A 24,937-nucleotide genomic window follows, 5' to 3' on the forward strand; every position below is an offset into this window, starting at 1 on the left:
GTAAATAATCCAAATAATACATTCTGCTTCATCAAAACAACGATCCTTGAAGTGTAGAAAACTATCCTTTTTCTTAAACCTTACAATTGTAATGGAGATGTCTGCCAAGCACTCATCGTAAAAGAGGCCACAAGAGACCTCTCTCCCATCATCTCCAAACTGATGAATGCTTTGTTTGCCTCTGGCACCATCCCAGTCAATCTCAAACAATCTTGGGTTCTCCCTCTCTTGAAGAAGCAAACTTTAAACCCACTTATCGCCACCAACTACTGCCCCATTACAACGGTACCATTTTTACTCAAAATTCTGGATAATGTTGCATACCTGCAGGTCCAAAAACACCTCGAACAGCACAAACTCCTAGGGGTCAGACAATCAGGATTCCGACCACTTCATGGGACAGAAACCGCACTGATCGATCTGAAGACTCAGATCGATGAGCTGAGAGATAAAGGGAAGACGGCATTAATACTGCTACTCGATCTCTCAGCTGCATTCGATCTCTCAGCTGCATTCGATCTGGTGGACCATAAGGTCCTCTGCAGGCATCTTGATACAGCAGCTCACTTCTCCAGAGGCGTTGTCAAGTTGATAGAATCATTCCTGAGTGACAGAACCATCAAAGTATTCTCACCCTCAGCAGCTGCTGATCCCACCCCAATTGTGTGTGGGGTCCCTCAGGGCTCCTGCGTATCTCCCACTCTGTATAAAATATTCACCAAACCATTGTTCGATGATTTGACCTTCTGGGTGTTACCTACACTAATTAGGCAGATGACACTCAGATTCTCCTCCCACTTTCTGGGGATCATGGCAGGGACTTGGCGTTGGTGAACAGAATCTACCTCATCATTCAGGCATGGATGGCCACGCACGGTCCATGCCTGAATGATGACAAGACAGAGGGATCCCCCTCCAATAGCTCTAAACTAGGTCATGAATACACCTACTTTATCATTGATGGTAACAATATCATTGTCTCCAAGGAAGTAAAAACACTTTCTACCTGGACGCCACAATGTCCCTCAATAAACAACTGAAATCCCTGGCTTCTACCACAGCCTACACATGCAAGATTATCAGAGCAGGTAGGCCCTTCTTTTCCAATGATAGTTGTATCATACTGGCCAGAGCATTAATTCTCTCAAGATTAGACTACTGTAATGCTCTCTATAGCAGTGCAAATAAAGCTTGCAACCAAAAACTCCAAATACTACAAAACAATGCCATCAGAGCTGCACTAGGCAACAACAGAAGAGTGCACATGACCCCAATTAGATGCCAATACAATTGGTTATCCACCCATAACAAAATGCAACTCAAAATCGCCTCCCTGACACACAAAGCAGTGCACAATGCTGCACCCAGCTACCTAATTGACAGAATAGCTAGAAGAACCTCTAGCAGGCCCTCCAGAACCGTCAACACTAACTGCCTGCTAGTACACAGATTTAAATCCTCCAAGATCGGCGGCAGTAGCTTCCCTGTGAAGGCAGCTAAACTCTGAACTCCCTGGCACATGAGCTGAGAGCTGATCTACCCTACTCTCACTTCAGAAAGAACCTCATAAGACACCTCATTCTGACTGAGAACTAATTTCCACTCTAACTAGTTGTACTCTAGTACTGCCTGCCTCAAATTGTAAATTCTTGTTCACGCATGCATACTTGATGTAAATAACTGTGCTTTCTGCAAAATTTTGACTTCTTATATTGTATATTGTAATAACTTTTGTGAAATCTGATTACTTGTATATTGTTTTTGTACACTATGTAACCTTGTAAGCCTTGCGTAATTCTGCATTGCCCTGTTACTCCCAGGTCGGGTGTGCTATAAATCCAATAAACAAACAAACAGTACATGTCATTCTGCTTGATTAAGTTCTGCTGGCATATAAGTGACCAAGAAATTGGCATTGCCCCAGCACCAAGACCACTGTAATTTCATTGTACTTGTTGAAGCGACAGATTTCAGCAGAGCCTTACTCCTGGGAAATAAAAATCAATGTTCATAGTTACATTTCAAATAAAATAGATCTCTGTCTTCAGCTGGGGCTTCCCTCTGGAACAGCCTCCCTGCCACTCTAAAACTTGAGGAGAACCATCTCTGGTTCCTGAAGCACCTCAAAACCTTCCTCTTTGCTTCTGCCTTCTCTTCCTCTCTCCCCTGTTGATTCTACTCTCCCTCAGCACCATGCACCTGGCCACACTCTGTCCTCTGGGCCCAGGTACCTGCTCATCTTGCCATCCTCATGCACTGCCACCAGGCCACCCCCTGCACTGAGGTCTGCATCTGTACCCATACTGCCCTCCCCTTTTCTTCATGCACTTTCAGACCTAGACGGCCTGCTGCCATAAACCCAGCACTTGCCACTTGCTGGCTGCACTCCCATTGTTTGTTGCCTTTTTCTTTATTATTTTATTATTATTTTAGTTTTTTCCTTCTCGCTCCGCACTCTCCTTTTGTTCCCCCTTCCATGCACTTCTCCCCCTTCTCCCTTTACCCTGCACTTGCACGTTCTCAATGTCACTGGGCCTAGTAAGATCGTTGTTTTTGTTCTCCCCTGTTCCCTTTCCCTGCCTTGTCGCGCTCTGAAACACTTGTGTATGAGCGCGATAGAAATAAAATATCAATCAATCAATAATATATTGAAAGTTCCAATTCTTAAACCAACAACTCTAACTTGGATGTCCATGATTTATTTGAATCCAAAATGACAAAAGGGAGAAAGAAACGAAAGTTATTTGTTTGAAAATAACTTTTGGTTTTTCCTCCCACTGACATTTCAGACAACTTTCTCCCACCCTCCCCCTTACTTACCCTTTGGTGGCACACTTTTCTGCATGCCGTCGACTCACTCTGTCCCTGCAAAGCATGTACCCTTCACTTCCATGATCGGGAACCGCCGGCGCAGGGTCCTCTTTTATCCACAACCTTATTTTTCAGGAAGCGAGGGACACCCCTACAATCCCCAAAGCCATTACAGTGAACATGGGTGCAGGAGACACCCCCGCAGCCCCTTGTTTACTATAATGGCACCGAATGGGAGACTTGATCGAAATGTTCATATAGACGAAATTCGTTCAAATCTCATTCGGTTTTATAAATTCATTTTTTTATACTAATTCCCTCTAATTTACCATGACTATTAGCATACCACTGAGAAATAAAGTACCAAACTGCTTACCTTTGGTAGTGTTCTGATGGATGCAATCATTTCATCTTTTGAAATAGTACTGGATGCAAACGGGATCCAGAAATAATAGAGCAAAGAGGGCACCAGGATGCCAGACTCTCACATTGAAATTAACGCTATGGGTGCTGGAAGTGACATCCAAGTTGTACCCATATTTATGTCTGCTAAACATATCCTAATGCTCCATTTACAAGGAAGTCCGACTGTCCCACACTATTGAGGGACAGACTGACATGAATACGCTTGTCTGCATCTTTCAAAACGGTCTCTGTCTTAGGGTGATAAAACTATGTATAAAATAGTGCTGCCCTATAAGAAAGCCCATTTAAACATGTGGTGCAAACATTCATACCTTTCAGCTACATTTCATATCCAGAGTGCATTACTCAGAACCTCCAGAGATTGCTACTTGGTAGCACAGTGGCCTGTTTGGCTTGTTAAGTAAAATGGACTCCTCCAATCTAACATTTCATGCTTTTTAAACCCACCATACCCTTAATGGTGCTTGAAATAAATAAATATATGAAGAGGTTCTGGGACCAACACTGGGAAGGTACACTTCAGGAGAAACACAAAGCCTACATGCAAGATTGACACTCAGACTTCGGAAGGAGAGTAAACCAAGGCTTTGGGGTGTCCAGTGATAAAGTTGCCCGGGAAATGGCCGCCAGGCGGCAACATTTCCCAATAAATGCACCCTCAGTAAAATCAAACATTTTCTCCAAATATTGTAGGATATGAGTTTATAATATAAAATAATAACCCTCCTAGAATATTTGGGGAAAGCATTTTAGAGATAAGGAAAAAAGGCGCCTACCTGGCGACGTTTTACGGGTAACATTATCACATGGATCAGACTGTGGGTGGGCGTGAAGTCAGAGAGAACAGGTAATTGAGTATCCCACTTGGCAGGAGAACAGACCAAGAAAGGGGTACTGAGCAAGGGTCTGGGACCTACAACACAGCTTGGAAAAGGCATCCAGGTTGTTCATCTTCACTGTACCTGGAAGCTGGGTCTGGGAACCCACAAGACAACTTGGCCTGAGAGTTGCACATTTTTTCATGTCTGTAGCCGTATGCATTTCTTGCACTAATGTATCATGCACTTTCTGGAAATAGCGCCTAGATAGATGCCTCAGGTCTTTGTGCGCTGAAATAAATGCAATAAATAAATGAATAGAAAATAAGGTTCAAAAGACTCTGGGGAAAGGGAATCAACCCCTTGAGTCATGTGGAACTTTGGTTTGCTTTCTACATCTTTTGGAACTGCAAAACGGGAGTGCAGGCGGATTGCCAAGAGGCATTTCGCTTAGCACATTTCACTGAGTTTAGTTTGTGAGAGACAGGTTAGGATTTGGACACAGGGGGGCGAACTTTACTTTGGGACATTCTGACAGACAGTTTTCATTAGCTAGGTTCGATAAGGCAGGGGAACCCCTCTTATAGATAGGGTCAGTTAGAGTTTTCTCCAACTCCCCCCTGTTTTTGTTAATAATAAAAGTCTTTTATAATCCTCAACATGCGCATTATAAATGCCATATCATACCATGTCCCCCTTGTGCCCATCTCTTTTTTTTTTAATGAGGAAGGATGAGTCAACACATGCCAAAGGAATACTAGACCGGCTTCAACATAATTACCCTGGCTGGGAGTCAATGGCAAGTGAACTATAATTATATATATAAGATTAACACTACTTAAATAGTTCGATTTGCAGAGTAGGCTTGTAATCGGCAGTGGCAAGTGACAAAATATTGTAACATAAATGTGCCAAACAATATCTACATATTCTGAGAAGTTAGAATTTCTAACAGTGCTCTAGCCAAGGTCTGCCTCACCCTGGAAGCTACATAGGCATTCTGTAGTTTGCTGGACGCTTTCAGAAGCCAAGTGAAATTTAACGAAGACCCATGCTGTTGGCTGAGATATGGCTCTAGGGTGGGTATGGGGGAGGGGCATTGCCATCTGTTCCATGATGCAGGACTTGGAGCGGGTGTATGCAGAATCCCTTAGCTTCCCAGTCCACCCTGAGCTGCCGATTGGTACCTCACAATGATGCTCCTACACGCCGTGAGCAGAATAAGGAAGAATCACAATGTGGAAAATTAAATTGGTAGACAAAAACCTACGGAACAATTCCTACCCGTGAACATGGTAAGTTTATTCAGAGACTTGAGACTAAATGTCGCGCTTAGCAATGTTTCTATTGTTCTTCTCACTGTACTTTACAGGTGCGAGAAAACCAAAGCTTGAACCATTTTGTAGATCAGAGAAGGCCATTGATTGAGGTGGTCGAGGACAGCCGCAGTCCAAAACTAATATGGTGGACAAGGCTAATAAAAGCATCAGGTGGAGCAGACCCAAGTTTGACTGCCAGCCCATTAGTGTGTGCTGCCAAGTTTGCATTCTCAAAAACCCTGTGGACATTCCCAGGGTGAGTTTACACGCCAATTGCACCTGAAAACCCTTAAGCAATTAGCAATTACACATTCACTGGTCCATACAGGAGACAGGAATGGGAAAACCATGTGGGAGGAAGGCGTTTGGATGTGTTTAGAGAAGGCAGAGTGACAGAGTGAAAAGGAGATGGCAGCAGAGAGGAGGTGAAAGGAGAAGTGGAGATGGGTATAAGAGGAGCAACGATTACCCTAAGAGAAGAGGAGCATAGCGGAAAGGAGAATAGGAGAGGAAAAGTTGGGTGGAGGGGACAGATGGAAGTGGAGGTGAAAGGAGAGCAGAGGTGAGGAGGAAAAGAAGAGCGTAAAAGGCAATATGGACAAGAAAGAAGGATGTAGTGCTGTAGAGAGTTAAAGGTGGAGGAATGAGATGCAGGGCAACGTAGCAGGCAGAGAAAGCGATAGGAAGGCACAGGTCAGGGACAGAGGAGAATGGAGAAAGGAAGAAAGGGGGGATTGACTGTTAATTTATGTTGGGGATCCAGTGGTCAACTTCAGTAGAGTCATGGCAACGGTGGGTGAGTTTGGGGAAATACCTGGGTTGATAGTGAATCGCTCCAAATCTACAATTTAAACACTGCCGGCGGAGCTAGGTAGGGAGCTGGAGCATTATGGGATGGAAACTCTGGATGGGGATTTCAGTACTTATGTGCAATGGTAAGCGCAGACTGGGATTGGGTATGCTGGCAGAATGTTGAAAAAGCGGTTTCTACCTTCCAGAAACTAGCCTACTTCTGGGCATGATTTCCTATCTTGCTACCGGGGTGTACTGCACTCTAAACTGCTGTATGTTTTTCAGGTGATGCCCATGGTCATACCAGCGACTTTGTTTCAGGGCTTCACAGGATTATGTCTGGAATATTGTGGAAGGGGGATGTCCCGAAAATAGCGCTGCCACTCTGCAACTTCCAGCAGGGAACAAGGGCACCGGATTTCAGATATTACCGGGCAGCCACTGTGCAGCATAAGGTGGACTGTTTCACTACCCCACATCGGGATCATCTCACAAATTAATGCACTGGACCAAATAGTCTACACAAGACAACTGAAATTCATTAACTAGTGTTAAAACGGGGTTGCTGTCCAGCCACAGGTAAGAATATTAAGTAAAGTCAACATATGTAGGGTTTATTGGCCTGCTATTTGAAACCCAACAACCCCACAGCAGAATGTCTAACTGCACATGCCAGGCTAAACACAGAGGATCACCCAGGAATAGTTTGTACAGTCTAGCCAATGAAATAGCTTGATGTTAAGAGTAAATATGAAGGTTTCAATCTATCAGTCTTGTTTATATTCCGCTTCCCAATCCAAGAACAGTGTTGGAACTAACCTAGCCTGATCCACAACCAAACAGGGTTGGCATAGTAAACGAGAAAACCCTCACAGATGGACATGTTACAGCACTTATGAATTGGCCTCATTTACTACCAGAAATTAAGACACCATCTTGGAATACCTTTTGTGACGAATCAATGGAATTCGTCCCTTCTCCCCAAATGGAAGCCTCCTCCTAGGGGTATGGGCAAGTAGTACCTCACTTGGAGAGACTCCCACTTAGAGGACAAGGAATTGCGTTCCACAGAGATTCCCAAAGCCATTCCCCGTGATGGCATAAAGGGGAGGATCTGATAAGCAAAGAACATTTGGCTGTAGAAGAGAATAAATTATGTCATTGTCATCAGGAGAGAGACCTCCAATGGACTGCGACGAGGGGGTTGAAGAGAGGACATGCCGACTGAAGGACGAGAGGGACGCATCCGCCAGCAGGGGTGGCCTCCTTGTAAGCATAACACCTGAATGAGGCACAGCCGAAATGAGCTGCGGAGCCCAAAAAAATGAGATCGACTTTGAACGTGAGAGATAGATGCTGGAAAATCAGAATGTGCAGGCGGAGAGAGGCCGAGAGAAAGACCTCCAGTACCGGTGGTGGCGTGACCACAGCAACTCTGTAGTGGGCAGGCTGCCTGATAAACGACGCTGACACTACCCAGTTGAGACTGCAGTAATTGTCAAAAGTAGCAGAAGGAATACCAAGACGTCGAGCGGAACAAGAAAAGGATGCTGGCGAGAGTGAACGGACAAAGATGCGGAGGAAAAGAACAGTCCTGTGCGATTGCAGAACCCAGAGACGTTCCCCTGTAAGGATTCTGGTAGTAGGAGTGAAGGGGCCCCTGTGGGACCCTCGGATGTGGAAACAAGTCACAATCACCACACACGAACTGATACGCTAGACACGAGGTTGTATTCCCAAAAACTAGGGTTTATTGCAAAACAAATAGTCCCAGTTGGCCAAATGGTCCCACGCCCCGCGACGTGTGTCTAACCGACCTCGGGGGACGCAAGAGAGTGAAAACCGTACATCAGTTACATATATACAAAATGAGCATCTTACAATCAGTAATGACACATTTGACACATTTGATACAGCCCCTAATTAATTCCCTTTGAAGTGGAGGCGATGATCGACCATGGTGACGAATATGACACTTTAGATCACCATATTTAGTAACCGTTTGCAATCTCGAATTTACAGACACTATTCTTTATTTGTGAGAACACAGCGCTTCTGTTTTCATGGACAAGCTGCGCGTGGGGGGGACTGGCACATTCCAGGCCTTACTATCTCCTGGTTTTGATTCACGCTCTAGAGGTCAGCTTGCTCTCCGGGGCCTAATAGTGCTCAGAAGGGGGGCCGTAAAGAAGAACATAATTCAAACCCTTTAATATTAGTTTCGTCCATTGCTATTCTTTTAAGGAGACTCACTGGCATCCGTGTACTGATTAAAATGCCTTGCTCCTTGCCTTCAAGGATATGTGCGGGAGGGAACCGGGCATTTCTGTCTGGCTCTCCAGCGTAATGTTTCAACATGTCTTTAGTAACCTTGGACCATTGAAGCCGAATAATATCTTCAGCAAAGCAGTTTTACATGAGGCAAAGTAGCACCGTTAGAGAGAACAGAGAGATAAAACAAAATGGCAATTCTGGTCGCCTTAAAATGGCCGCACTCTAGTTAAGCTAATAACTAATGAGCATATATTCTTAACACTTTAAATGAGGCGGATGGTCTTCGGCCAACCAATTATTCTGCATTGTCTTCCGTTCGAGGGGTGTCTAATTTTCTAGACTGACAGGAGGACCGGGAGGCCACAGGACACTCGTTATGAATTCAAAGAAACTCGTCCTAGTGAAATTGACCAAAGTCTGAATATAAAATGGAAGCAAACTCGTCTCAGTAAGATTGATAAACAATCCGATTGATTAACTTTACTTTAATAATCTGAGAAGAACAACCCTGCATACATCAGGAAACAAGAACATTAACATTGGGGTAACACTACCATGGAAAGAGAGAAAATACCATTAAGTGAAGGCATGAGAAGCCCATGAGATAAAAGGTAAACAGGAGACACCACAGCTGAGAAGGAGGAATGTTAATTACCCCAAAAAGATACCCCACCTAAGAAAGTATAACTTACAAGAATACCTAAGGCCTAATAGCCTGGATCAAAGGACCAAGACAAGTTCAAGAATGGACTTGTGAAGGACAGTCTGCAAAAATAGGGTAAAAGCCAAAACCCGTGAGAGAGTTAAGACAGTTAGTACAGGTGACCAGAGACTCTGAACATTGGACATTAAGAGGCACTCTATAAAGAAGACCAGTACACCATCAGGAGAAGGGAGTTGTTTTCCTGACCTTAGTTTATTAGATTAGTGGTAGGGTCAGTTAGCGTTTGAGCTTTGCACAGCAGACTTTTCATTTGAACATTTCCTAACGACTGACCAACACCTTAATAATTCATATAGATAGGGAACACCCCAGAGTGCTAGGGGAAGATGGGCCTTATTCTTATAATTTAATACACACACATTTGAAAGGTCATCACTGTCTGCATCCTTCTGACCATCCACACATGGTGCCAGAAGTGGTATGCTAAAGTCCTGAGCTAGCCACATCTCCCGCACACCCTAGAGTATATGGCAATGCCTACAGACAATCTCCCACTGATTAGTCCCTTGGGCAAAAAAAACCTCTGTAGGAATAAAATCCCATGTCCCATTAGTTGAACCTATAATACCCAAATCATATAGCTCACAACTACTGGCCGACTCCGACCAGGAAGAATGAGCTGCAGACAACCCACAGTTAGGTGGAAACTCAGACGAGTGGGATGGAGTCGGAAGTGACTACTGAGACGGCTACCTCCTCGGTAAACCCTGTGATTGATAAGAGTACTCGTTGTATAAAGTGCTCCAGGAGGAACCCACATCAGATCCAAGTGGATCAGTGACTCCAGGAAGGACTGGAGCAATAAGAGCAAGGCCCTCACACCACATGCTTCCCCACGGCGTATTCCAACCACACCAGGATGGGGAAGACTTGGTGACATTTTTCTTTTAATCTTTGAGAGGTTTGCTTCCACTCCCCCCTCCCTCCAATACAATTGGGACAGGGGGTTCAAAACATCATCTGGTTGCCCTATTAAAAAGGGAGACTTGCAAACCTCCCATCAAAATATCAATCCACTGGGGACTACCACTTTTACTGAAATTAATCTTAACTTATTAGATCTGGTGGGGCAAACCAATGGGTTCTACCACGTAACATTTCAGGATATTCACCTGTTGCCCAATGAAAGTCCCCCCCCCCAAAAAAAAATGTGAAAATACAAAAAAAAAAAAATTAGACCATTTGTCTTTCGACCAAATTGTGTCGACCATTTGTCCTGTCGACCATTTTTTTCGACCAAAATTACCTGTAACCATTAATACCCTTCCCCTACCATTACAAAGAGGGATATTACGTCAACCCTCTCTTGAGACAGCCATCCAGACAGCTTAAGCTCACTTCGAAGCAGCCAAACATCTAAGACATCTCGGGAAACCAACAGAAGTAAAGAGGAACATGAAATTCTACCCCAAGGTCTAATCAACTGAAAAATGACAAAGAACTGAGAAAGGTCCTCCCAGAGAAAATTTAAATAGAGACCAAGCCACTAAAAGCCCGTTATGTCCCCTTAACCAAACCCTGAATAGTCCCTTGTGAGTAAACGGGGAAAGTAAGGACAACCTTTCCCGCTCTACCCCTAAGTTTCTCATGTGGAGAAAAGGACCATATCGACAGAGTCTGTCCTAAGCACACCATAAAGGAACCTATGGAAATAGGCTGGCTAGGATCCGAACCATTTGAAAAGGGGGAAGAAGAGAGTTTGACCGGGATGTGACTGAATATTACCATTGTACATCCCAGCCTTTCCAGACCAAAGGATATGGGCTAAAGCACTCAGATTCAGGAAGCCGACAAACAGCCATCAGAACCAACCTCTTGTATCCAGAAGACCTACAGTGTACGACAACATATGCATGTATGTATTTTATCTTGTATAGCGCCGGTAGCCCACGGGCATCAGGGCGCTTGGACAAGACAAACACTCACTAAATACGATGGGCATCAAGACATCAGAGCTATATAAGCTACACAGGGTGACTGAGAACTCCTTCCCTATCTGAATAGATGGGTCTTTAGACGTTTTCTAAACACAGAATGGCTGCTTTCCATTCTCAGTGAGTCTGGTAACATGTTCCACAGCTGAGCTACCAACACCACAAAAGATCTTCCCATGCCAGACTTAAGTTTATATTTGGGGATGGTCAGTAGGCTCTTACCTCCAGACCGAAGCGGTCTATGCGGTGCATAATGAACCAAACTATTCTTTAAGTAGCTGGGAGCCCTACCATAAAGGCATTTATACACCAGAGCCAGAGATTTAAACTATATTCTCTCCTCCACTCTAAGCCAGTGAAGAGATATTCTATCCTTAGTCAAATGATCTCTTCTCTTGAGACTTTTTACCAGCCTTACTGCATCGTTCTGGACAACTTGGCATCTAGCCAGGTCCTTAACAGAAGCCCCGTTCAAAAGGGCGTTTCCATAATCGAGCCTCGATAGCACAATGGCTCTAGCAATGGTAGCCATATTACCTTCATTCAAAAAAGGTCTGATGGCCTTCATGAGCCGTAAGTAGTATGCTGTATTTTTTGCAGATAGTTAGTCTGAGCTTCGGAATTAACAGCAGAGTTCACCATCATACCTAGGGTTTTAACCTGAGAAGATACTGGATTCTGGCTTCCTTAATCTGAAAGGACTTATACTCTGCCCCAAGTTTTGCTAGCAGGCGACTGGAACCGAATAGCATCAGTTCGGTTTTGGTGTAATTGAGACACATCCAGTTAGACTGCATCCAATCATTGATCACACTATAAACTTTTCCGATCTTGACACTGTCGGCGCTATGACTGCCCTCTAGCTCTATAATAAGCCGAGTATCATCTGCGTAGTTTGTAAAATACACTCTGGCACCCTGGGGTACACCGAACATGATGGAACAAGGGTCGGAAAAACTACTTCTCCAATGTACTCTGGTATGGCGATCAGATAGAAATGATACCAGCCACTTATTTGCCGTTTCGGAGCAGCCCACATAATCTCTCAGTGCTTTAATTAAGAGTTTGTGATCGACCAAGTCAAAAGCCGCACTTAGGTCCCGCAGCATAAACATCCCTATTTTGCCCTTATCCAACAGACTCAACATGTGATTCTGGAGGTCCAACATAGACGTCTGCGTGCTGTGTGAGGCTCTAAAACCAGACTGCTGTTGATGTAGGGTCGAAACGCCTTTGTACGCTCCTTTACCATCGTCGGAACCCTCTATTGACCTCTCAGATACTTCAGTATGAAACTGGGGACAAACCAAACCTCCAGATCCTGGGAGAAAGAAACCACAACCTCAATTACTAGAAATATAGAGTTACCTTTAAAAAAGAGATGGGGAAGCCATGAACATAAGGGAAAAGGCATTGATTAATCAAGGGAATTTGTCCCTTTCCCCCTTGAGGATTCTCCACCTTTGAGGCTAGGGAGCTGAGCCTGCTTTGCAAGAACCTTTCTAGGGGTCTGAGAAAGTGAGACCTCATTGGGAGAGACTCCCCTCAGGAGACAATAACTCCTGTTCCGCTGAGGAACTCCCAAAGCCATTCCATGCGATGCATTATTGCATACATTACACAATCTGATATGCAAAGCTTGACCACATTCAGAACATTGACTGAAGACGAGAATAAAGGATGTCCTTTTCATCAAGAGAGACACACTGTCGCTTTAAGAGAAAACCTCCAATGGACTGCGACGAGGGGGTTGAAGAGCGAGGACATGCCAAATGAAGGATGAGATGGACGCACATGCCAGCAGGGGAGGCCTCCTTGTAAGTCTAACACCTGACGCAGGCGAAGCCGAGCCGAGCTGCAGAGCCTGTGAAATTCAGATAGACTTTGAACGTGAGAGACAGATGCTGGAAAACCAGTGTGTGCAGGAGAAGAGAGGCTGAAAGAAGGAGAAACCAGGTACCGGTGGTGGCGTGACAATGGCGACTGTGTGGTGGGAGGCTGCCCGATCAACACCACCACCTGGTTGAGACCGTAGCATCCCATTCAGGCATAAGGAATACCTGGACGTTGAACTGTTGCCGGCAAGAGCGAGCCAACAATGAATCGGAAGAAAAGAATGGTCCCGAGCAACTGCAGGCCACTGAGACGTTCCGCTGTAAGGATAGAGGTACCGAGGAGAACTAGAGGACCGGAAGGCCACAATTATTATGTTATGAATTGGAAGAAACTCATCCGGGTGAAATCGACAAAAGTCTGAACATAAAATTGAAGGACACTCAACCCAGTAATATTGACGAAACTCTGACTATAAAATTGATATATTTGAACTATAATAATCTGAGAAGGAGAACTCAGAGCACACCAGGGAACAAATACATTAAAACTGAGCCAACACTACCATGGGAAGAGAGAAAATACCATTAAGCGAAGACAAGAGAAGCCTACGAGATACACGGTACATGGGACATAGCACAGTTGAGAAGTAGGACTGTTAATTGCCCCAAAAAGATAAACCACCTAAGAGAGTATAACTTACAAGAATACCCAAGGCCCAATAGCCTGGTTCAAAGGACCGAAGCAAGTTCAACAAAGGACTTGTGGAGAACAGTCCACAACGATAGGGGGAAAGTCAAAACCCTTGTTAGAATTACAAGAGTTGGTACGGAAGATGACCAGAGAATATCTCAACATTGGATATTAATATGAACTCTATAAAGAGGACTAGTACACCATCAGAAGAGAGTCATTCACCTGACCTTTGTTAGATTAGTTGTAGGGTCAGTTAGAGTTTTGGACAGCAGACTTTTCATTTGGGCATTTACTCACGACTGACTAGCACCTTAGTTATTCACATACGTAGGGAACACCACATAGTGCTAGGGAAAGATAGGGCTTAATCCTATTTAATAAACATGTATTGTTAATGTCATCACAGTGTCCGCGTCCTCCTCCTGATCCTCCAACCTTTACAAACGTCTTTAGGATCCACCACCAGCTAGGTGTGCTTTGTAGTAATGCCCGTCATTCGATTGCCTTTGTTAAATGCCCCTCTATGAGGGTTTTCTCACTTTAGATAATCTGTTTGGAGCGATATTGGCACATGCCTCACTCAGTTGACACCCGCCACAAGATGAATTTGTCTATCTACCAGACGACCAAATACCCTAGTACAAGAACATACGGATGTGCCCACCAGCCTGCCCGCCAGCCAGCCTGCCCTACTCAAGCCGACACCTGCGGCATGGATGAACTCGACTAAGCCCTCAACAACAAGCACCTACATCGTTAGAGATGCCATGACAACCTAGCCGACTGTCAAGAACACACGTGCAACTATGCACACTGGACACTCCCACACCAATCCACACGAAGAATATACTCAGCGTTATGACGTAGGTGACGGATACACCCACTGACGTGCATCTTTATTATTTTTCTCATAGGTTTTCTGAAATGCAGAAACGCAAGACGCATAAAGCACTCGTTTACATGCTTGCTGACGCTTCCCCCGACCCTTGCATCGTGATGAAAATACAACGAAGACATGATACTGCCTATGAAGCCATGTAACACCGCAACATAAGTGCTGTGCATTACACATCCCCCACCTATGAACCAGGCCCAAGTAGGCCGCAAGCAAGAGCCGCCATGGACACTGAACGAGCAAGAGTACAAGTGCTGACCCTGCAGAACGAGCCCAGCGTGCGCTGGCAGCCAAGGGAGCGATGTTGCAACTCGTATGATACCAGCCGACGCCAAGGTCACACCTGTAAGCAAAACCAGGCACGCAGAGGCAAATACAACTTTAAATGTGCAGAATTCTGCCTCAGCCACAGTCTCTCCTCACGTGACCAAGCCAAACCTGACAAGGTGCCAGACCCACGAGGGAGAAGTCGCCTGGGTCCCACGTCTGGGACACAGGCTGCAACAATGAAATGACCCAATGGACACCTACAGCGATGGGAATGGTCTGCTCTCATGCCTATGAGCAAATCCAAGCATTGTCTGCACAAACACATAGTTACATATTGTTGCAAATGACAGGTACACCGCGAGCTGGGAACAACGATGGTCCCAGGCTGGGGGGCTCGCGAGTGGACCAATCAGAACATAGGGCACTCATCACTGACGCCACTAACATTAGCCAATCGTTAAGGGTCTTCGTGTAACAATTTTCAAGTATCTAATAGAAGGGACAGCCCAAGTATACCACCTGACTGACCCTTAGCCACTAACAATCTTCTCTATATGTATGCTATACTAACCCTACCACTCGAGGAACCAATCCAGAGTGGCGATAGGTTTTTCGCTAACTTTCCCAGGTGACGCAAGTAGCGTGTCATACTGAGGCAAAAATGGGCCTGCGAGCCCCATGAATTTCGAGAGTCTGGACGGACGCGTACGATCCTAGACCCATACCTGCCATTGTTCAATAAACAGCAGAACCACCTTGCTTCTTGCGTGTGTCTCATACTCATTTTTGGGAAACACGGGAGGAGTTGGGGCCTCCCAGCGCGGACGTCCGCAGACGGCCCAGCCGACCCCGGGAGAAACTCCCCGACAGCTATCTGCACCTTCTCAGATTATAGAGCTAGAATTGTCCATGGTCTGCAGAATAAATCTGCTGTTGCAAAGGGAGACGAGTCATGCAGGGCTACAGCACAGAAGATGCCCACTGCAATTTGGTGTTCTAGCCTACATGTCAATAAAATTATGCCAAACAACTTCAAAAAAACAATGGCAAGCGAAACAGTCCCAAATTGTCTGCATCAACACACAGATTGATCCTTCTTATAGATGGAACCCTCCAAAGGTACTTCAAGGAGGGATTGCTGCACGATTACAATTAATATGAAGCACTTAATTCCTGGAAATATAAAAGTCAATCTGCAGTATTTTCGCCATTTCCTTTAATGGGGGTGGAGGGGGTAAATTAAAAAGACATGACCGATTTCATTGAATGTATATGTTTCATTCACATTAAGCCCAGCACTATATTCAGAGTCTTTGGTCTATTAAGACCGACATGGTTCATATTGACGCGCTGATGTTTAACATGACAGACCATGGTTTTTGTATACAGCTACAATAAATTACCTAATCGCGCTTATGCTGGATTTGTAACAGGGAAATGTACACTTTAGGCCACTGCTAAAATTACAATCAATGCTCAATCCTGTCAATTATCATAGCTGTGACATTATTTTGGCAAAAAGATGCATTTTACTGTGGCTTTTCATAGCTTGCAATAAACACATTTAACATTGTGGCTGTCGTTGGGAGAACATGGCCAACAACCAGGCCCAGCCTATGGACATACAGTTTGTTTCCCGAAAAGCCATTGTTTGAGGATTATAAAAAAATAGACTGCATGGGACAAACATAGTTCAATGCAATGTTAGACAGGTGGAAAGAATATAACGTTTGAAAATATAAGCAATCTGAAAATACAAATTTGCCACAGACTTACCGAATGTGTCCTGAGTGCCGCTACGGTTTTGGAAAGAGCCATTTCCCACAACTCGTCAAGGTACGCTCGGTTGACTAAACCTTGGGACGTATGCAAGATGTGATCCTCTACCACAAAAAAACTGTAAATAAAAGCCACATACAGATGGCATTAATAAATAAAACAAGACTCATGCAGTCTGCCTGGTCAACACATTCTACAAAGCTATAGACCAGAATGTAGCAATCAATCTCTGGAAATAACACATGTGGGGCCAACGTTTGTGATTAAGAGACGGATTGCTGCATAAGTTAAGAGAGAAAATAAACAAAACAATGTGTACCCTAATGGTTATCAGACTTCACATCCCCAAAAGCTATTTGCTTGGATGAAAAATTGGCTATGTATGCCTTAGTTGATTAGTGGTGTCAAGGGTTCATGGAGAAAATAAATGGGCCAAAAAGCACATCGAGGTGCTTGTGCAACTTTCTGTATTTCATATCATATATGGGATACCCACTACCGTATGCTGTAAGGCAAATGCAAGTGACTGCAAGTTATATGGCTAAATGGCAGAATGAGGCTGTAGGCCGAGTTCTTTTACCAAGTTACCAATCTCTGAAGTGACCTGCAATATCCTTTTTTACAAATGGGTGTTCTTTTATTCCTTATAATACATGGCTACAAACTGTCATCCTGTAACACCTGGCCTCTTGCATAATCTGATTTTATGCAACTGGAAGATCTCCTACATTAAAGTAGAATCTGGATTTTATTTTAGAGCACAATATACAGTTTCTAATGTGTTGTGCAGAAGAATAACTGCAGTGTAATAAAAGGCATCTAAAACGTGCTAGGCTTTAAAATAAAATAAAATGCAGACAGATTCTTACTTGCATGTGTTTAACGCGTACAGTGCACAAAAAAGCATACTACAAGAAAGCCATTGAAAAGCTTGATTTGGCAGTGACGGCTGGAATTCTGCTCTGTCCTGCCTCAGGTAGCAGGTATTGTGATGTCACAATGCAACTGTAATATGGCGTTAATCCTCCGTTCCAAGGGCCGGAGCAGGGGGTGTAGGTGTAACGGCCCGGCTGCCCAAGTTATCGGCCTGTGCGAAGTGTGGGCGGATAACGAGGGCGCCTGGCCATTACACCCCGTTCCAGGTCTTGGAACATGGGATGAAGGCTATTAGCACCCTGGGTTGCCAAAGTGGTAACCTGGGGTACATAAAAAAAAGTATTGTTCAACGGGACACTGCACGCATCCCGTTAAATGAAGGAAAATGCTTTTCCAAAATGGCCACCATGGAAAGGGAAGCGGGCGACCTACAGGAGCGGAGATGAAGATGCAGCAGCGGCTGCGAGTGCCGTGCCGCAGAAATACATTAAGTGGGGGGAGTGTGGAAAATAAAATAGTACCGAGGGTGGGATATGGCGGCGGCCACTTGATTGGCTGGCTCCCCCCCACCAGGATGCTGATAACAGATAAGTTATTGAACCACAGTAGTGATGTCATTTTTAGAACAGGTCATTAGAGGTGCCACAACTAGCCTATATAAGAAAATTTAGAGGTTTTTATACATGTATTGCATTCTGCCATTTTAATAAAAGGTATTTCATATAAAAAATGTTTTCACTCAGTCACTGAATTTCTCTTTAAGTTATCATCGTACAGTAGCTCACTACAGCTCACTTTACTCTTGCAGAAGGGGTGGGGGGACGGCACAAAATTAAAAATGGTTTAACATATTCACAGCACCTTTTACCCCAACAATCCTAATATAGCCAACAGAGCATCTTCAGCAAATCCTCTAGAACTCCACTCAAACATTGCTCCTGAAAAATGAGGGTGAATGTGTCCAGTAATACCTGAGCTACATCTACTTGTAACCAATGAATACATGCTCGCATATTGCACATCGGTCTCTTGGATTCCATCGAGGTCCGTATGTGCAAGTTGTGGCACTCATTTCAGAAGATTTATAGCCCTCACCTTTGCTGGGGGTTGACCGCTAAATCAGGAAAGAACAATCCTAGCTTTTCCCTGTTTTTTTTAAATTTTATTTTTTAATATTTTTATTATTTTTTAAAACAACATTCCAAACAATACAAACGTTGAGGACATCCTCATATAAGCTTCACAATATTGTATTACAAATCAAACGTGTCAGTCCTCCCCACTCCCGCCCCCAAAACTTGAGCCTTGTTTCCGTGTCACCATTTTATTTATCTCCAGGCATGACTACTTCAGTTATCTCAGCTGTATCATCCTCACTATGGTCGGTCTGGGAGGGTCCCACCATTGAGGCCACTAGTTGTCTCCATGCAATCAGAGGTCCCACCTCCTCCTCCTCCTCCTCCTCCTCCTCCTCCTCCTCCTCCTCCTCCTCCTCTCCCCCTCTGCCGACTGCTTCACTGCCCACTTTATGAGGTCTGCCCACCACATCTCAATTATAGGTCGATGGGCTGCTTTCCAGCACATTGCGATTCTTCGTTTAGCCAGGATGAAAGCCAGATCTTTCATCTTGCTAATGTGCTTCAGGTTGTGTGGTCTGGTAAAGCCCCCCAGCATGCACGCCCAGGCTGACTCCACCTCCAGTGTGATCCCTTTTTCCCCCCCAAGACGCATCTTCAGCTCTGTCCAAAACATCGCCACCTCCGGGCAGACCCAAAACATGTGTAGCATCCCAACTTCCGCCTCCCCGCACCATGGGCATGTCTGTGCCATCGGGCCTCCGAACCTTGCAATTTTTCTGGGGATCATGTATGCTCTGTGGGTGACATACAGCTGTATCTGCTGAAACCTCACATTTCGGGATACCTTCTTATGATATCTTTAGGCTCTGTCCCATTACCCATCCGACATGGGTTCTCCCACCTCCCACTCCCAGTCGCGCCTCAGTTGAATCAGCTCCTGTCCCACTTTAGTCCACAACAACTCATACAAACGGGATATTTCGTGCCACCCTCTCAAATATCATACATCGTCTCAATTGTTGCGTCAGGTTGTTCCGCAAGCACTGCCTCGGCCACCTTTCTCGCACTCGTTTAATGATTCTAACGTAGGTAATATGTTGGCCTTTATGCACCCCAGTGTCCTCAATCAATCTCTGAAAGTCTAGTTCCACACTCTCCTGCCATATATCTCCCAAGGTCGTCGAGCCCACCGATTCCCATTAACTACGGATCCCTTTAATCATTTGAGAGTCCTCCCCGCAGAGTGCCACTAACGGCACCTGTAGGGAGAGCAGGGTCGGGTTTCCCACTAGTAGCCATGCTTTGCGCCATATCTCCCAACCCAACACCAACAGTCTCGCCATTCCCAACACCCTTGGTTTGGGCAACCACACTGTCTCTCTGAGAAAGAAGGGGACGGGGTCCTTGTACAGTAGCCTGGATTCGGCAGTTTCCTCCTCAAACAACCATCTGACCACATACTGCAGCTGTCCCGCCAAGTAGTATAACTCGAAGTTCTGCAGATTTATACCCCCCTTGTCACACAAGTTCTGCAGTTTCCAGATGGCTACCCTGTTCCTGGAGTTCTGCCATATGAAACCCCTGAACAGACTGCAGAGTTTCATAAAGAAGCACTTGGGGATCACGTACGGGAGGTTTACAAAAAAGTGCAACACTCTGGGCAGGACTATCATCTTAATCAAAGCCGCCCTGTCCATCATGGCCAGGGGTAGTTGGACCAGAACCCCATACTATTCTTGATGCCTTCAATTGCCTTTTCCGTGTTATGTTTGTGTTACTCTTCTATCGTAAGGTATATATTAATTCCCAGGTATCGGAACGTCTCGGTCTGCCAGGGTATCGGCAAGACCAGTAGACTTCCCAGCTGGGTACTTCTATATCTTCCCAGAGGAAACCTGCTTGACTTCTTGGGGTTTACTGCTATGCCTGAGAGGGTGGCGTAGCATTCCATCACATCCAGGACATATTGTAGATTTTCCTCTGGGAAGCGCAAATATAAGAGTATATCATCGGCACACAGTGATATGAGATGTGTACCCCCCGCAGTATGGATCCCTATCTCACCGTACTGTTGTCTGAGGCAGACTGCCAGTGGCTCCAGTGCAAGGATGTACAGCATGGGTGACCAGGGGCAGCCCTGTCTAGTGCCCCTACTGAGTTGACATTTGTCTGAGATTATTGCACCTGTTTTGACCCTAGCGATTTGGGAGCTATATAGCATTTTAACCCATCTCAGATACCTTGGCCCCAGCCCGTACTCCCCCAGAGCCGACAGCAACCAAGGCCATCTCACCGAATCGAAGGCCTTGATAGCATCCAGAGAGATTATTGCCATCTCGCCGGGGTCCTTTTCTGTATGATCAATAATGTGGTGGAGTCTCCTATGGTTATCTGTTATGTTCCTGCCAGGGACATAGCCTGTTTGATCGGGGTGTATCAATTTGCCAATCACTCGCTTGAGCCTGTTAGCCAGCACTGCCGTTAGGATTTTGCTGTCTTGGTTAAGCATCGATAGGGTAGGTATGACCCACAGTCTGTGCTTGGCTTACCCGGTTTAGTGATCGGGATGATCACCGCCTCCCGTAGGGACTCTGGTAGTACACCGTGTTCGAACGCCTCATTAAGCATAGCCAGCAACGGGGGGAGCACCTCTTGTTTGAATATTTTATAGAATTCACTAGGAAGACTGTCCGACCCTGGGGCTTTACACATGGGCAGGTGTTGGACCACCATCTCTAATTCATCTAATGTGATTGGGGCGTCCAGGCCCTCCCGCTCCTGAGCGTCTAGTCTAGGCAAGCCTATATCTTCTAGTGTTTCCTGTAGCTCTTGATCCATCTCATCCCCTGCATCCCCGTAAAGACGTCTATAGTATCTGGAGAACCCTTCATTCACTCCCTCTTGGGTATCCCAAATCTGGCCTTCGTCCCCTCCGATTTCCCTGATCACTGGTCGCGGTGTTTCATTTTTATATAACCAGGCCAGCAACCTGCCCGGCTTGTCTCCTCCTGCATCTTGCCTTTCCACATACTTCTTGTAGCTCAGCTTGCATAATCTATCCCAGTGCTCGCTGCTGGCTTGTTGCAGCAGCTTCATCCTCCCCCCCCCCCCCCCCCGTCTTCCCGTGAGGTGCTCCCCTTACGCATTAGGCCTTCTCGATCGTTCTCGGATTCCTGTAACTCCCCTTCTATACCCCCTTGGAGTCCTTTGGATTTGGATATGGCCGCCCCCCGTGCCCCTACTTTGAATGCCTCCCATAAGGTTCCTACCGATTGCACGCTTCCTGTGTTAGTGTCGAAATACTCGATAATCGCCTGTCTATCGGGTGTAGCTGTCTCCAAATATCTTCAAGTCCAAAGTCTCTCAGCAGAGCCTGTAGAACCTTTGCAGCCGGAGTGGGCCCATCTGGTTTACTGTCTGATCTATCCATTTTTGGATTTAATGTGCAATTAAAGTCCCCTCCCCATATAATTGCACCGTCCACTAGCGGGCTAATTTTGCCATATAGGGTCCTGAAATAGGCTGCTGTATTTTGGTTAGGGGCGTACAAGTTTATGATGCTCACTTCTCTGTTTTCCAGCATCCCTCGTACCACAGTCATCCTGCCTTCTGGGTCTGTTGTGGTCTGAAGCAGCTGGAATGGTACCTGTGGCGCCACCCACGTGATGACCCCCCCTCGCGTAAACTGAGTATGTGGCTCCGGTGGTAATCCCTCTCCACTTTCTCTTCACCACCTCCAGCTTCTCCCTGGTGAGGTGGGTTTCCTGTAATAATGGTATATCAATCTTCAGCCTTTTCAGGTTCATCATTACTTTATTTCTCTTCAAATAGCTGTTGAGACTACTCACATTCCAGGTCACCACGCTGAGGCTACCCAACGCCATCTGTGGGTTGACCCTCCCACCCTCCTTGTTTCCTCCTCCCGCCTGGTTCAGCACAAGATTGGGCTCGTTCCCTATCCCCTTCAAACAATAACTCCACAACTAGCCCTCCCTCCTCCATCTTCCAAACTTTAAACCACTGCACACAACCCCTTCCCTCCCCCCACGCCATCCTGCCCCAATAAGTACCCAGCTCCATCCCTGGATCTCAGGCTCGCCCGCGTTTGGTCCAGCCTCGGAATGCTGAGGACAAGAACCTGGCAGGGTGTCACCGAACTACTGGTGACCTAACTAATCTACTCATTATGGGGGTATGAGGGCTGGGTCTGTAAGTCTCCCACGCAATTATCTAAGTTTCTTGTGCTCACGGATCGTGCCTACAGGTATAGCCCTAGTCGCACCCTTCAGCTAGCTATGTCCTGTACTATAATCAAGTCCCAATGTCTTAGACTGGGACACGCGGGTGCCACAATCACATTACTTGTATGCGCCTTCTTCTGTCTGGATACCCGATTCTTGGGGGCAGCTCTGTGCATCCAGCCATCCCATGGTGTCCTCCGGAGTTTCAAAAATCACAGTTCTGCTCTTGTGAAAGACCTTCAGTTTTGCCGGGTAGGGCAGCATGTACTTGTGGACTGCTTCACGCAATCTTCTCTTCACGACCCCAAAGTTCATGCGTCGGCGTTGCACTTGCAAGGTATAGTCCGGGTATGCGGTTATGTACACTGATGCCCTTTGTATTGTTCCGCCCTTCCGGAAGTATTCAAGGATTTTCTCCCAGTCACGGTAATTCAGGATCTTTGCTATCACCGGCCTGGAGGGGGGCGGGGGGTTCCCGGTGGTGGCTTCCTCATCAGGGCCCTGTGTGGCCTTTCCACAGCGAACCCCTGGGTCTGCACTCCACCGGTTATCGCCTGCAGCAGCATTGATTCAATGTACTCCGTGGGGTTGGAACCCTCGGCTCCTTCAGGCAATCCTACGATACGTTTGTTATTCCTTCGGGCGCGTCCTTCCTCCTCCTCCGCCCTGCTTTCCAAGTTGCCCACGCGTTGTACTAGAGCATGAAGTTCAGATTTATGGCTGCACATGCCGCTGTGTTCGGGGCCACCTCTTTTTCTAGGTCCCCCGTGCGTTCTGTCAGCGACCTGACATCTTGCCAGAGAAGATTCACCTCCTCTTGTACTGCTCCGACTGAGTTCTAATGCCGCTTTCAGCTTGTCCATGGCCAACCCTAGTTTAGTTTCCCAAGCCACTTTCCGGTCAGCAATGGCAGCGAGGATCTCCTGGTCTTTGCCCATAGTGACTGTGCCTTTTGTCTTTACCCCTAGCCCCTTCCGCGCTCGGTGATGTTCTGGCGTATTCGTCGAGTGTGGGTTTCTTGCTCTTTACTCTGGGGAGTTTGTTAGACATCGCGCTGTACCATGCTGGGAATGCCCACGGGCTACCAGTTCTGCTCCTGGAATGGGCTGTGTCCTCCCACGTAGTTATTTGGGCTCTTCGATCCACTTAGTACTGGAGCCCTAGCCCGTGTTGTTCGTGGTCCATGGGCACACCCCCCAGTACTTATAGAACTCCCCAGGTGTGTGCGCTGGCCCCATGGTTGACAACCGTGGGCCACTTTAAATGACTGCCTCTTCCCCCACAGCGGCGATGTTTATGGGTCTTTTCGCCGGACGTGCTTCTCTGTGCTCCCGCGTTCGTTGCAGACATAGGCCAGGGGATGTTCCGTGCCCCGCTGCCGCCAACCACAAGGGCGGTCCGGAATGAAAATTTGTGCCGCTGCAGGCGCTTTCCGGCCTCCGGGCGCTGCGCTTCAGTGCATCAGTGGGTGTCACAGGGGCCTCAGTGCTCCACCGCCGCATCCATCTTTTCTTCCCCGCAGTGCCGCCGCTGTCTCTGCCCTACAGGATGGCGCCTTTGTTCAGTCTTCTCAGCCGCCATTTTGGGAGTCTCCGTCCCAGGACTCTTGGGCACAACGATGTCCGCAGGGCCTTCCCTTTCCGTAATTCAGGCTCCAGCTTCGCAGGATACGTGTGCGCCACCTTCATGGGCGAGCTCACGAAGTTTTAGGGCAGAAATGTGTGCATATGTGCACTTCTAAGCAGGATCAGAAACCAGATCGCGGGAGCTCGCCCAGAGCTCGACCTCTCGCATGGCTCTCGTAGCCACGCCCCCCAGCTTTCCCTGATAATTACTCTTGTCAGTGCTGCCATCTTCCAGTTACTCTCCTTCACACGTCCCTCTTTTAGAAAGAGAAATGTTGCAAGAACAGTATGGTAAACAATTATCAGAATATGAATTGCTTCCAGGGAGAGAACCAATGATTGCTGTAATGTCGTGCTCATGTATGTGATTGCAGTAGATTCAGGCTAAATATGCACATTTGTATGGAAGCATTACACCATGCCACAATTACTCACAATCAGGACCCACAGAGTTTGCATTTGGCATTCTCAATGGAAATGTGCGGGTACCAAAAAGTGGCAGTGCCCGCTTATTGTTCACAATGCAACAATCCATGGCGACCGGT

The 24,937-nt window shown here is 46.3% G+C and overlaps 1 protein-coding gene across 1 annotated transcript in view; it reads right to left on the minus strand.

The window, feature by feature from the left end:
• The window catches only part of EXOC6B (exocyst complex component 6B), a 2,452,465-nt gene that overhangs the window by 1,387,332 nt on the left and 1,040,196 nt on the right, over window positions 1–24,937 (minus strand). Inside the window, exon 11 of the mRNA XM_069632299.1 lies at window positions 16,569–16,689. Within this exon, the coding sequence (XP_069488400.1) occupies window positions 16,569–16,689 (121 nt within the window). The remainder of the gene's footprint in view (window positions 1–16,568; window positions 16,690–24,937) is intronic.

The sequence above is a fragment of the Ambystoma mexicanum genome, chromosome 6q (assembly GCF_040938575.1).
Source record: "Ambystoma mexicanum isolate Mex_15411 chromosome 6q, UKY_AmexF1_1, whole genome shotgun sequence".
Taxonomy (NCBI): Eukaryota; Metazoa; Chordata; class Amphibia; order Caudata; family Ambystomatidae; genus Ambystoma; species Ambystoma mexicanum.